The following is a 12,814-nucleotide window of genomic DNA, read 5'->3' on the forward strand; positions in this document are numbered from 1 at the left end:
CTTCCAATCAGAGAATTCAGAAGTTCATTTAATATATTTTTCTCAGAACAAAAGTCAAATTTTCAAAATATATGGAGAGAACTTTTTCAGACTGTTCTGAGAAGGAGCCAGCATTGTGAAAAGTGAATGGTATTTGATGTTGTCTGGAGTTGAGGCTTGACTTCATGCATTGTGGTTGGTTCTGTCACAATGAAGTGTTACTGGGTTTATATGAAGATAAGAAGGAGAAATGGCGTTCTGTCTTTCTCACATTTTCCTCCTTATTCCACATTGTCTGTGTTTTGGATTAGCTTCATCTTTGTGCCCTGATTGAACATATTGTCAGCTATCTAGGGTAAACTCTGGAGTGTTTAATTTAGTATTGAATGTACCACTGTCACATTAAAAAAAAATAGTGTCTTTTTTTTTTAATACAAAAAAGTAAAAGAAAGCCACAATGACCCATAAGCCTATCACCTATATAAATCCCTTTGATGTTTTATATGGTTAGAAAATTCAGAGAGCACCAAAAGGGGACTTCCCTGGCGGTCCAGTGGTTAAGACGCTGCACTTCCACTGCAGGGCACATGGGTTCCATCCCTGGTCAGGGAATTAAGATCCCGCATGCCATGCGCAGCACGGCCAAAAAAAGACAAAGAGCACCAAAAGGTATAAAATAAACAGTTGCCTCCCTCCTCCCAAGTATCAATCCCCAAAGTTAGCTAACCTCAGAACAAATCCATATATGAGGATTTCATTATATATATGGATATGATTAGCTATATATATATGTCATATATATCTTTTGTAATCATTAAACTGAATAGAAATCATACTGGAATGGAGACTTAATTGCTAAAGTTGGGATTCCATTAGGAAGTCTTGAGAACGATTACCAAGGGCATAGTAAAGAGTAGTCCCTGGGACTTCCCTGGTAGTCCAGTGGTTAAGACTCTGTGCTTCCAATGCAGGGGACGCCAGTACGATCCCTGGTCAGGGAACTAATATCCCACATGCTGTGAGGCTCAGCCAAGAAAAGAGTAGTTCCCTAAAACCACAAAAGGAAATACCAGCTCTCAAAAAGATAAAGATGTTTTTGTTTCTACAAAGAACAATTTGCATTATGATTTCAATAAGCAAGATTTTTATTCTAATCTGGCATCCATTCATTGATCATTTTGAGCCAGACCAGGTGCTGATTTTCCATGTATTCATCCGACACATACTATGTGCCAGGCACTATTCTAAGTGCTAGGGACTCAACAGTGAACAATCCCCACAACAAAAAATATATTTACATTTATTTAAGATCATAAAGGTTTAATATGAAAACAGGTTAGAATAGTAAAACAAGGAATGTGTATTACTTTTCACCCATCTCCCACTCAATACTAGAGACTTTATAGTTGTATTAAAGGCATGATCACTTAGATGTCCAGATAGCTGAATTCAGAATTTCGTTGTTTTCCTTTTATTCTGGTTCATTGATTCTCAAATTATAGTTTGGTTTTTTTTTTGTTTTTTTTTGTTTTTTGTTTTTTGTTTTTTCCTGTACGCGGGCCTCTCACCGCCGCAGCCCCTCCTGCTGCGGAGCACGGGCTCCGGACGCGCAGGCCCAGCGGCCACAGCCCATGGGCCCAGCCGCTCTGCAGCATGCGGGATCCCCCCGGACCGGGGCACAAACCCGCGTCCGCCGCATCGGCAGGCGGACTCCCAACCACTGCGCCACCAGGGAAGCCCCTCAAGGGCTTTTTTGACTACTAAATTTTTCCCTTGTATACTGACTTCATACCTAATCCCTGTGTAACGGCACTGTATGCATGTTCTTTTGAAGTTTGCTGGTTTGTGTGTGGGGGGGGTAGGATTTTTTTGTTTTTTGTTTTTTTTTTACTTAAGAATATGAGTTAAAAAAAAAGAATGGGGCTTCCCTGATGGCGCAGTGGTTGGGAGTCCTCCTGCCTATGCAGGCGACGCGGGTTCGTACCCCGGTCCGGGAAGATCCCATGTGCCGCGGAGCGGCTAGGCCCGTGAGCCATGGCCGCTGAGCCTGCGCGTCCGGAGCCTGTGCTCCGCGGCGGCAGGGGCCGCGGCGGTGGGAGGCCCGCGTACCGCACACACACAAAAAAGAAAGAATAAAAAAGAAATTACCAGGACTCTTCCAAATGTAGTATTCTGTAAATGCTATTCTTTCCATATAAAGAAACTTAAAGATTTTTTTTCCTCAAAGGAGGGGTTTCAGGATTATCAGAGGCTTGTACAATTTATGGATGTTTTCCTATAGTGTCATAATTGTATCACATTTATTACATTCTCATGTTTTATTTTGACCCTTCTCTATGCTGTTTTCATTCTGTGGAAATATTTTCACAAACAAATACATATTTCTAAATAGAATTTAATTAAAATTAATAATATAGACATCTGTTCCTTGTCTGGGACGAGGAAAAGTTGTTCTTGTACATTGTGTTTAGTGGAACTGTAACTGATACTCTTTTTCTTTAGGTACTTTGGCAATTCTTATCAGAAGGGGGCAAGCTTTTTAGAGTCCATATTTATGAATAGAGGCATTTAAACCAGAAATATATCAATACCAGTAAATTTTCATATAGAAAGTATTTCTGTAGTGAATGCCATTAAGTAAGCTCTTTTATTCCATACTTAGTTTTTCTATATAGCAGTTACTGTTTTGGCCAAAATTCCCACCAGCATCAATTTTCCTTGGATACATTTTGTAGATGTGAATTCAGCCAAGAAAATTTGATTAGTCTGTTAATATTTTTATACTGTGTAATTTTACATTGATTATTCCCACTGTAAGAGTCATTATGCACCAGATAAAAGACTAACACTTTGTTTTTATGTCTTGGAACAGAGCATTTGTAGGGCAAAGCAAGTTTCCTAATGTTCTGCTTCAGTAGCAGAGACTTTAGTATTTTATGTACCTTTTGATCCAGTAATTACATTTCTAAGTTGTTATCCTAAGAAAAATAATACAAATGTTTTGGTCATTTCAACTTTAATGAACAATTTTGTGGCAAAAAAACTTGAAACAAGTTGAAAGTTCAGCACTGGATAATTATATAAACTACATACTTCATATTCTTTTTCATGGTATACCATGTAACCATTTAATATAATGATGTGGCAGATAGTTAATAACAAGTCAGTAGCTCTAAGCCTTTCAGGATATATTGTTAAGTCATGTGGGAAACTGTGTAAATAATTTTTCCATTTGAAATACACATACTCATTGATATTTAGAGATTATCATCTCTGGGTAGTGGGATCACAGATAATTATTGTTATTTATAGTCTGTATGTTAATATGTATTTTCAAAAGGTGAAAAACTATCACAATTACATCTTCCTTAATATTTCCACTCTCACTTACCACTCTTTTGCATCTGCTAGAGAAATAGTGTTCATAATGGTTAACCTGTCGGCTTTGGGTTCTCAGAGGACCAGGGTTTGAATTGTGGCTTCCCCAGTTACCACCTAAACTTCAGCAGGCCTCACTTTTTTCATCTTGATAAGTGTTTTTGAAGACTAAATGACATTATGCATGCAAAGTTTATAGCATAGTGTCTGGTACATCATAAGCCTACAGTAAATAATAGCTGTCATTAGTAGTCATAACCACATGAAAACACCAATATGCTCTTTTGAGCAAGAGACTACGGAAGTAGTCTCTTGTTTTCACCCTCTTGTCCCTTATCCACCCCAGCTCCTGCCACCAGAAGGAGGCTACTTTTAATTCCTTTAGTTGTTTCTTCTGGTATTTATTCCCCTATTTCTTAAGTACGATTTAGACCTATCTATTGCCTCATTAGCATGGTGGATGAGGAGTTTTGTTCAGTCTCACCCTGGTCTGTCTTCTCTTCACTGCCCTCCCAGTATAATTAAGTAAAAGTTTTTGTGACATTTATTTACTGTGTATTCTTTATTATGACTATTTAAATATTGTTCCTTGCCGGACCAGGTAATATATTGCAATTATATTTTCTTTCTTGAACTACTTTTTATTTCCTCTGGAGTTAATATTTACTCTCCCCCTACCCGCCCCTTTAAGTTTTGTTATATTTGCGCATCAGAGTTTTCTTATACTTTCAATAATTTATAAATTTATTTATTTATTTTTGGCTGCGTTGGGTCTTCGTTGCTGTGTGCAGGCTTTCTCTAGTTGTGGTGAGCAGGGGCTACTCTTTGTTGCGGTGCCCAGGCTTCTCGTTGCGGTGGCTTCTCTTGTTGCGGAGCACAGGCTCTAGGTGCGCAGGCTCAGTAGTTGTGGCTCACGGGCTTAGTTGCTCCGCGGCATGTGGGATCTTCCCGGACCAGGGCTCAAACCCATGTCCCCTGCATTGGCAGGCGGATTCTTAACCACTACGCCACCAGGGAAGCCCAATATTGTTTCTTTAAAAAAGCAAATTTTAAATCTCAAAACTATTTTTGCTTTAGGACATTTTGGAAATATAGGAAAATATTAAATATAATCCCACTAGCCAAAGAAGGTCATTAGAATAATATAGTATATACAATTTTATATCCTATGAAAATTCAATACCTTTCTAATGAATTACTAGATCGTCTATATTTTAAAATGTGTACTGAAATTTGGACCTATTTATAATCTTTTTAGATCAAAACTTAAAATAGAAGATATAAAAGAAGCCAACAAAGCATTGCAGGTGAGTGTATTTTCTTCAAGTAGGAAGGTATGGATATATGTGAAAGTCTCCAGTAAAGGTAAGGCCCTGTGTACTATTATTGAATCCTGGGATATATAGAAGCAGAAGCAGTGAATGGGGAGCTTGTAGGATGGGGTCCATCTCTTCCCTATACCTCTAGAACACATTATTAAAATTCCTCATGTTGGAAATGACCTTGGAAATAATTTTCTCCACTTTCCTACAAAGTGTGGCAAGATAGAGTGAAATTGCATTTGAATTTGATAATCCTTAAATTCCTGTGCTAGTCTATTACTTACTAGTTTTTGACCTTCATCAAGTAAATATCCCCATGGAGTCTCAGTTTTCTCTTCTGAAATTGGCTTATGATTTTGCATAGGGTTGCTTTGAATATTGAGTAAGTTAATGTATGTGATAGTGATTTGGTACAATTTATTAGTATATGGTTCTGAATGTATCTGGATGCAAGAATCTCTTTACAACACAGGAGAAAATACAGTCCCTGTGCGAGTACTTCAGTGGCAGATGGCTTCCTACTACACAAGCTACCCATTTGGTTTATCAAAGTGTTACATGAAAGTAATTTAAAAAGTCCAATTGTACAAGGAAAACTTAAAAAAAAAAAAAACGGAAGTAGTCTCTTGTTTTTACCCTCTTGTCCCTTATCCACCTCAGCTCCTGCCACCAGAAGGAGGCTACTTTTAATTCCTTTAGTTGTTTCTTCTGGTATTTATTCCCCTATTTCTTAAGTACGATTTAGACCTATCTATTGCCTCATTAGCATGGTGGATGAGGAGTTTTGTTCAGTCTCACCCTGGTCTGTCTTCTCTTCACTGCCCTCCCAGTATAATTAAGTAAAAGTTTTTGTGACATTTATTTACTGTGTATTCTTTATTATGACTATTTAAATATTGTTCCTTGCCGGACCAGGTAATATATTGCAATTATATTTTCTTTCTTGAACTACTTTTTATTTCCTCTGGAGTTAATATTTACTCTCCCCCTACCCGCCCCTTTAAGTTTTGTTATATTTGAGCATCAGAGTTTTCTTATACTTTCAAACAATCTGTAAAGTGCTTCTTGATAAAAGGTTTTCACGTAGTAAAATGAATCGGGTAACTGGTTAGTTTTCTTTTTCCATCGGAGTCATCCCTTCTGGAGTCTTTTCTTTACTGCTCCTGTCTGGTCTGGTCACTCTTTTTCTTTTCTTTTTTTTTTAATATTTTATTTATTTATTTTTGGCTGCTTTTGGTCTTCGTTGCTACGCGTGGGCTTTCTCTAGTTGCGGCTAGTGGGGGCTACTCTGTTGCGGTGCGTAGGCTTCTTTTTGCGGTGGCTTCTCTTGTGGAGCACGGGCTCTAGGCGTGCAGGCTTCAGTAGTTGTGGCGCACAGGCTTAGTTGTTCCGCGGCATGTGGGATCTTCCCGGACCAGGGATTGAACCCGTGTCCCCTGAATTGGCAGACAAATTCTTAACCACTGCGCCACTAAGAAAGTCCCTGGTCTGGTCACTCTTGTCTTGGCATTTCCCTTTGCTGCCATTCGTTCTTTCAACTGTTTTGGGGTTTTTTTTTTTGGCCACATCACTCGGCTTGTGGGATTTTAGTTCCCTGACCAGGGATTGAACCCTGGCCCTCTGCAGTGAGAGTGTGGAGTCCTAACCACTGGACTGCCAGGGAATCCCCACTGGGCAGTGCTTCCTTTAGTAGCCTCCTAGGAAATGGTGAATGAAGATAAAGATTTTATGAATCTGTATGCCTTTATTCTGCTTTCACACTTTTTTTAGGAGATACGTAGGGATGTCTGCCCAACTGTCATTTTTTAAACTGTAAAATTTTTTCACTGTTAAATATATATCATATATGCAAAAGAGGACACATATAGTATAACTTAAAAACACTGGCACAGGGCTTCCCTGGTGGCGCAGTGGTTGAGAGTCTGCCTGCCGATGCAGGGGACACGGGTTTGTGCCCCAGTCCGGGAAGATCCCACATGCTGCGGAGCGCCTGGGCCCATGAGCCATGGCCGCTGAGCCTGCGCGTCCGGAGCCTGTGCTCTGCAACGGGAGAGGCCACAACAGTGAGAGGCCCGCGTACCGCAACAAAAAAAAACACTGGCATACTCTCTTTTAGCTTATAATAGAACATGTGTGCTCCCTGATTGGATTCCCTTCCCTGTAGTAACAGTCCTCTATGTTTTGTTAATCATTATGTTGTTTTTCTTATAGTTTTATCATTCATGTCTAGCTTTAACAAAATATTATCCAGATTTCCCTGTTTTTATATGTATGAAAATGGATTTATATGTGACTTTGTCTTTTTTTTTTTTTTGGTCCTTGCTATTGTCCAGTTGATGGGTCTGGAACAGCTGTCCTACAGTTTCTCACATTTCAGATTTTATCTGATTGCTTGTTCATAGTAGTCTTAAATTTGTTACTCTATCCCCTTATTTAAGCCTGTAAACTGGAAATTAAATCTAAAGGCTTGGTTGGATTCAGGTTCAGCCTTCTGTGAGACTTTTTTTATTTCTGCTATCATATTTTTAATATTCAGCAGGCTCTTTTTTTAAATTAATTTATTTTTGGCTCTGTTGGGTCTTTGTTGCTGTGTGCGGGTTTTCTCTAGTTGCGGCGAGCGGGGGCTACTCTTAGTTGTGGTGCGCAGGCTTATTGTGGTGGCTTGTCTTGTTGCAGAGCACGGGCTCTAGGCGCACACGGGCTTCAGTAGCTGTGGCTCGCGGGCTCTAGAGTGCAGGCTCAGTAGTTGTGGCACACAGGCTTAGTTGCTCCGCAGCATGTGGGATCTTCCCGGACCAGGGATCGAACCTGTGTCTCCTGCATTGGTAGGTGGACTCTTAACCACTGTGCCACCAGGGAAGTCCCTCAGCAGGCTTTTATTCGCTCATTTTTCCTTTTTAAAATAGCATCCTGTTATTTTATCTCTGAGGATATTCATTATAGTTTCTTTAAAGTTTTATTTTGCTACTTCCATTCTGTTTCTTCTGAATTCCATTCTTGGGTTTGTTCTTTGGTTGGAGTACCTCATGCCCCAGTCTTTCCTCAAATGTTGGATAATCTCCCAATTTCAATAAAAGGCACACAAAAAAAATCTTGAAAGCCCTGTGTGTGTTGGTTAGGTGGATGGGGGTGGGTTGTAATAGACTGGTAGGCCTCAAGCATAGAAAAATCTGTTAACTACCGAACTGATGGGTATCCTTTCTCAATGTTAGTACCTACAAGACTTCTCTCTGGGGCAGTTGACTTTCTCTAGAGAAGGATCCTCTAATATCCTGTTAGGAGGGTTTAAGCTGTGTGGCTGACATTCTGGAACTGGGCAGAGAAAAATAGCCATTTGTTTGCCGAGCAGTAGCTTTCTCCCTTCTAGTTTTGGCTCTGCTTGTAAACAGCTTTGTTTCGTTGAGGAAGCTACTTCAGCTGTCTGGGTGTCAAGTTTTCTTATTTGTAAAATGAAAGCTTGAAGGTGCTGATCTCTGAGGTCCCTTCCAGCTAATACACTAGGCTTACCGTACAGTGTACAGCTTTTCTCTTTGGGAGAGGGGCAGGGTAAGTTCAGTCAAATTAAAATAAGTCTGGAAATAAAGTTGGAAGCTCAACCCTGATGTCAGAAGGTTACTTCTGAACCAAATGATACTGCTTGGAAATCTGCTTCACATCAGGCTCTCCATCCCTTACAAATATAGCTGGGCAGGAAGCAAAGTTGCTTCCACTAGGTGGCTTTGGGACATTTGGCAAATCACTTTCCTTTTTATGGTGTTCTTCAAGTTGGATTGAATTATCTTTACGGCCCCATCTTGCTTTAAAAGAAAATTCCACGATTCAAGTCATATGACTCTGCTGGTGTGTCTGATATAAGCTGTCTAGGTTTTCCCTTTTCTTTTCTTTTTTTTAAAACCTTCACTTCTTACAATCCTGTGTTCGAAGGAGCCTTAGACTGCCTGAAGTGCAGTAACCCAACACCATTTGTCTTACCTCTGCTATATCAGATAATAGCTACTGGTTAAGGCTGTGAAATAAAAACAGCTGATATTAACCTTGTGACCTTGATCTGTGAATACTTAGTCCTTGTCTCACTTTCTTCAGAGAACTCTGTCAGGTAGAAAAGGCTTTCAAGACAACTCAGGCTTTTGAGAAATATGTCTGTGGGCTCTTCTGCTTGGAAGACTTTTCTCTCATTAGCTGGTAAAGGTCTTATGCCTTAGAGGTACACTGTTGTAGGTGGCACTTGTTCCATCTCCCAAGTGGTAATCAGATATACTTGGTTCTTTGGAAGCAGTGGCAATGTAGCTTAGCCTGGGCTGTTTCTGAAAGGGAGATGTGATGAAATTAATCAGAAGCAGAGGACTCTTCTTTCACTTAGGTCTTCTTGAAATAAAATGGGCACCACCTAACAAAGTTGCTTTCATAGGGGAAAAACAAATGCTTTTTCTAGCCAAGAGCTGGTTAGTTAAGAATGGGTCAAAATTTTCCCTCCAAATTCTTCAATAATTGTTTTCAATTTAAATCAACGACAACAAAGAAAGAATGGGTCAAGTTAGAAATTTTAGGTATCAAGTTAACTTCCACCTGTTCGACACTACTTATATTTGCCACTAAAGTTTACATAGTAACTATTAAATTTGTGAGTTACAGAAGGTGAGGGAAATTAATAGCAGTGTAGAACTGAATTTAAGGTGAAGTCTTACCTAAAATAACGAAATCAATCATCTGATTTCCAAAATCTCTTCAAATTTTGTGGATTTGCTGTATATAAGGTATATATACATAATGCCAGACTCATGCATTTCACATAATGAAAATTTATCCTTAAGTGTTTCTGGACTGGATACTCTTTAGGGTTCTTTCCTTTTTTTTTTTGTTTTTTAAGTGTAAAGGGTTTTTTTTTTTTAATTATGTGTAACACAAAGTTAAGTCAATAAATTTTTAAGGAATTTCACACGTTCTGATTCTTTCCACTGCCAATCACCTTAGTTCCTCCAAACTCATAATCTTCAAGATAAAATAGCCCTTTCAAAAATAAGTTATCATGTGAGTCAGCCCACAATTCTTTTAGTTAGGCTTCTTTGATCTCCAGTGAAATATGGACACACTTCGGGCTTCCTGGTGGCGCAGTGGTTGAGAGTCTGCCTGCCGATGCAGGAGACACGGGTTCGTGCCCCGGTCCGGAAGATCCCACATGCTGCAGAGCGGCTGGGCCCGTGAGCCATGGCTGCTGGGCCTGCGCGTCCGGAGCCTGTGATCTGCAACGGGAGAGGCCACGGCAGTGAGAGGCCCGCGTACCACAAAAAAAAAAAAAAAAAAAGACACACTTCAAAATTCCCCTCCTGTAATCTTTGGGATCCAATTTCCTCAAGCGATTTACTTTAGGACCATGTTTAGTGTCAGGAGATGGATCTTCCTGGTTCTGAATTTGACACCCTCTAAAAATGTATTAGGTTCAAATCATATTCACTCCTAAGCCATCACACCCTAGAACAGTACAGATCATTGGGATATGCCAATACCTAAGATAAAAAGTTTGACTGTTAAGTTTTTCATAGTTTACTTGGCAGCTCTGTTTTGTAGTTCTTTCCCACAGATGTAACAGGTAGTTCTATGAGTAAAGGAAACCACAGTTAATCTATGAGGCATTTCCAACGATGTAGGTTTACTAGAGTTCTTTCCTTAAAGAGAATTACTTTCCACAATAGATTTTTGTTAAAAACATTTGTCATGTTAATGTTCAAATATTCTGTTGTAAAGAGAATAAAATGAACCATGACCCAGTTTCACTATTTATCAATATATGGCCAACCTTGCTTTATTTATATTCAACCCACATCCCTTCTTCCTCACCCAGATTATTTTGAAGCAAATTCCACACTCGTTAAATCTACAACTATTTCAAAGAAAAGGACTCATTTTTGGTTAATCTACGTATCTATTCCTATAAAATGCTCTTAGTTGAAAATATTTTCACATGTAACTTTGTTACCAACTTGAGCATTAATATTTGTATTTTTCCTACTAGGGACTGGTTTGGTTGAAAGACAAAGAAGCAACACATTGTAAACTTTGTGAAAAGGAATTCTCACTCTCTAAGAGAAAGGTAAGGGAGATAGGAAGTGAGTCCAAAAGTTATGTTGCAAATATGGCTAATTTTACTCAATTTTTTTCTCTGATTTTTCCATTTAATAGCACCACTGTAGAAACTGTGGGGAAATTTTCTGTAATGCTTGCTCTGACAACGAACTGCCTTTGCCTTCTTCACCAAAGCCAGTACGGGTTTGTGATTCCTGTCACGCATTACTGATTCAAAGATGCTCATCTAACTTGCCATAATACTCCAGAACTAAATTCTTATGTATGAAAAGTACCTACGATGAATGTTATGTATGAACGTGTATACAGCGTATTCAGACAGTCCCTCTTAAGCAGCTTTCAGACAGCATTGGTACCAGTTTTACTGTACCCATATTCAACTCACGGGAATTATAAATTGTATAATTTGACATTTCCTCCCCCACTGTAATTCAGAAAGAATTTGATAGGGCATGCTTTACAGTAACTTTATCCTAATTCCTGATGTAGTAATCATGTTAACTCTTTTCTTAATGCCATTGAGAGGTCAGATAGCATAGCTAACACATTTGCCTTATTTTGTAAAGACCTTAAAAATAGGGCTGAATTCAGATTGTTTGATTCTCCAGATTGTCAAACTGATATTTGATGGTGCCTGTAATTTTCTTAATGCACTTTAAAGCTTCACAGTTCTGAAAAATTGGAAATGCACATTTTAGAAGCATTTATATTTCAACACATTTTTCATTACCTTGGTAAGATTTCACAATATTTATTTGCTCTGCCTTCCTCTGCCCATTTTGCATTAGAAAAGGCCTTCCTTCTCTAAAAAGTCAATGTGACATTTGCTGATAACTTTCAGATAACAGTGCGTTACAGAGGTATTATTTTGCCTGAAAACTTTTTATTTTGAAAGTAAGTTAAAATTCCATATGCATTTCTTAGGGAGGACTCACACCCCCTTTGAAAGTCAAAACATAAACCCTTCCCCAGAAAAAAATGTAGTAGCAGGGATTACAGGCTGATTTGATTCTCCCCTAAGCATTTAAGAAGTCTAAAGTGCAATAAAACTTTGCTTTTGATGACAGTCTTGAGTAAAAAAATTCTGTATTGTTTCCATTCCAGTAACTTTTAGGAAGCATTACACTGTAGCAGTCTACTACTACAGTATATGTACAGAATAAAATATTTACCATTTACTGAGCACCTCCCAAGCCAGGGCCTAGGGTAAAGATGTAGTTTCAGCCCTGCCATTATATTCATATTTGAACTATTTCAAGCATGAACGTCAATAAACACTAATCCTTGCCATAGCAAGAATTTAATCCAGTTACCCTTGTATAATTAACCATTTGAACAGCCTCAGCACTTGGGGTTCTACTTTTAAGCCTAATTTAAATCATGCACTTTAAGTCTGAGAACCTTTTAAACATGTCATAGGTATCTACATTACTCCTAAGAGCATTAATGAATCATGGCTACCTCCCTCCCCGCTAGGATATGGTTGCTTATTCTATAGAATTGTTTCCTCAGAGTACATTCTTCCATTGAAGTTTAAAATTATTTAACTTTCTAAATTGCCAAAGTATGAAACCATTGTTTTACTTTCAGATTTATCTTCTCCCTAATCTAGTTTTCAGTGTTCAGTTAGAACTGACATACTGATTTATAGGTGGTCCTTAATGCTCTGATAGGAATATTTGAGACATGAATTATATTCTTGGAACTATTTTGTACTGATGGGATTGGATTAACATTTTTATGATTGCTGAAAATGAGAATAAGCAAAAATGAAAAGTTTCAAATACTGCTTTTTATAACTGCTTAAATTTAAAATGTGATTTTCTTAAATTCCAAGGCTGGTTTCATTCAACAAATAAACCATGATTTTTAGTCCCCCTTTAAATTCTTTGCCACTCAAAACTCATGTCATCACCATTGATTTGGGCTTTTTGTAGGCAGGCTTTTATGACAGTAATACAAGTTGCTCCATTTTTTTTGACTTTTATCTAGAAACCATTCTACTAATTTTGGATTTTATGTTACAGAACTGTCAGTTTGTACTTTGTGAACTT

The 12,814-nt window shown here is 38.5% G+C and overlaps 1 protein-coding gene across 4 annotated transcripts in view; it reads left to right on the forward strand.

Moving 5' to 3' along the window:
* RUFY2 (RUN and FYVE domain containing 2) overlaps positions 1-12,814 on the forward strand; it is a gene marked incomplete at both ends in the record, with an annotated part of 83,456 nt that overhangs the window by 42,403 nt on the left and 28,239 nt on the right. For 2 of the 4 annotated variants that reach the window (XM_082855130.1, XM_082855127.1), the window contains 2 exons: positions 4,616-4,664; positions 10,690-11,551. In XM_082855130.1, coding sequence (XP_082711256.1) covers positions 4,616-4,664; positions 10,690-10,971 — 331 coding nt within the window. Of the gene's footprint in view, positions 1-4,615; positions 4,665-10,689; positions 11,552-12,814 lie in introns of those variants that run through there. The other 2 variants (XM_082855128.1, XM_082855129.1) reach the window with 2 other exon arrangements.

The sequence above is a fragment of the Leucopleurus acutus genome, assembly GCF_964270905.1.
Source record: "Leucopleurus acutus genome assembly, chromosome: 14".
NCBI classification, from domain to species: domain Eukaryota; kingdom Metazoa; phylum Chordata; class Mammalia; order Artiodactyla; family Delphinidae; genus Leucopleurus; species Leucopleurus acutus.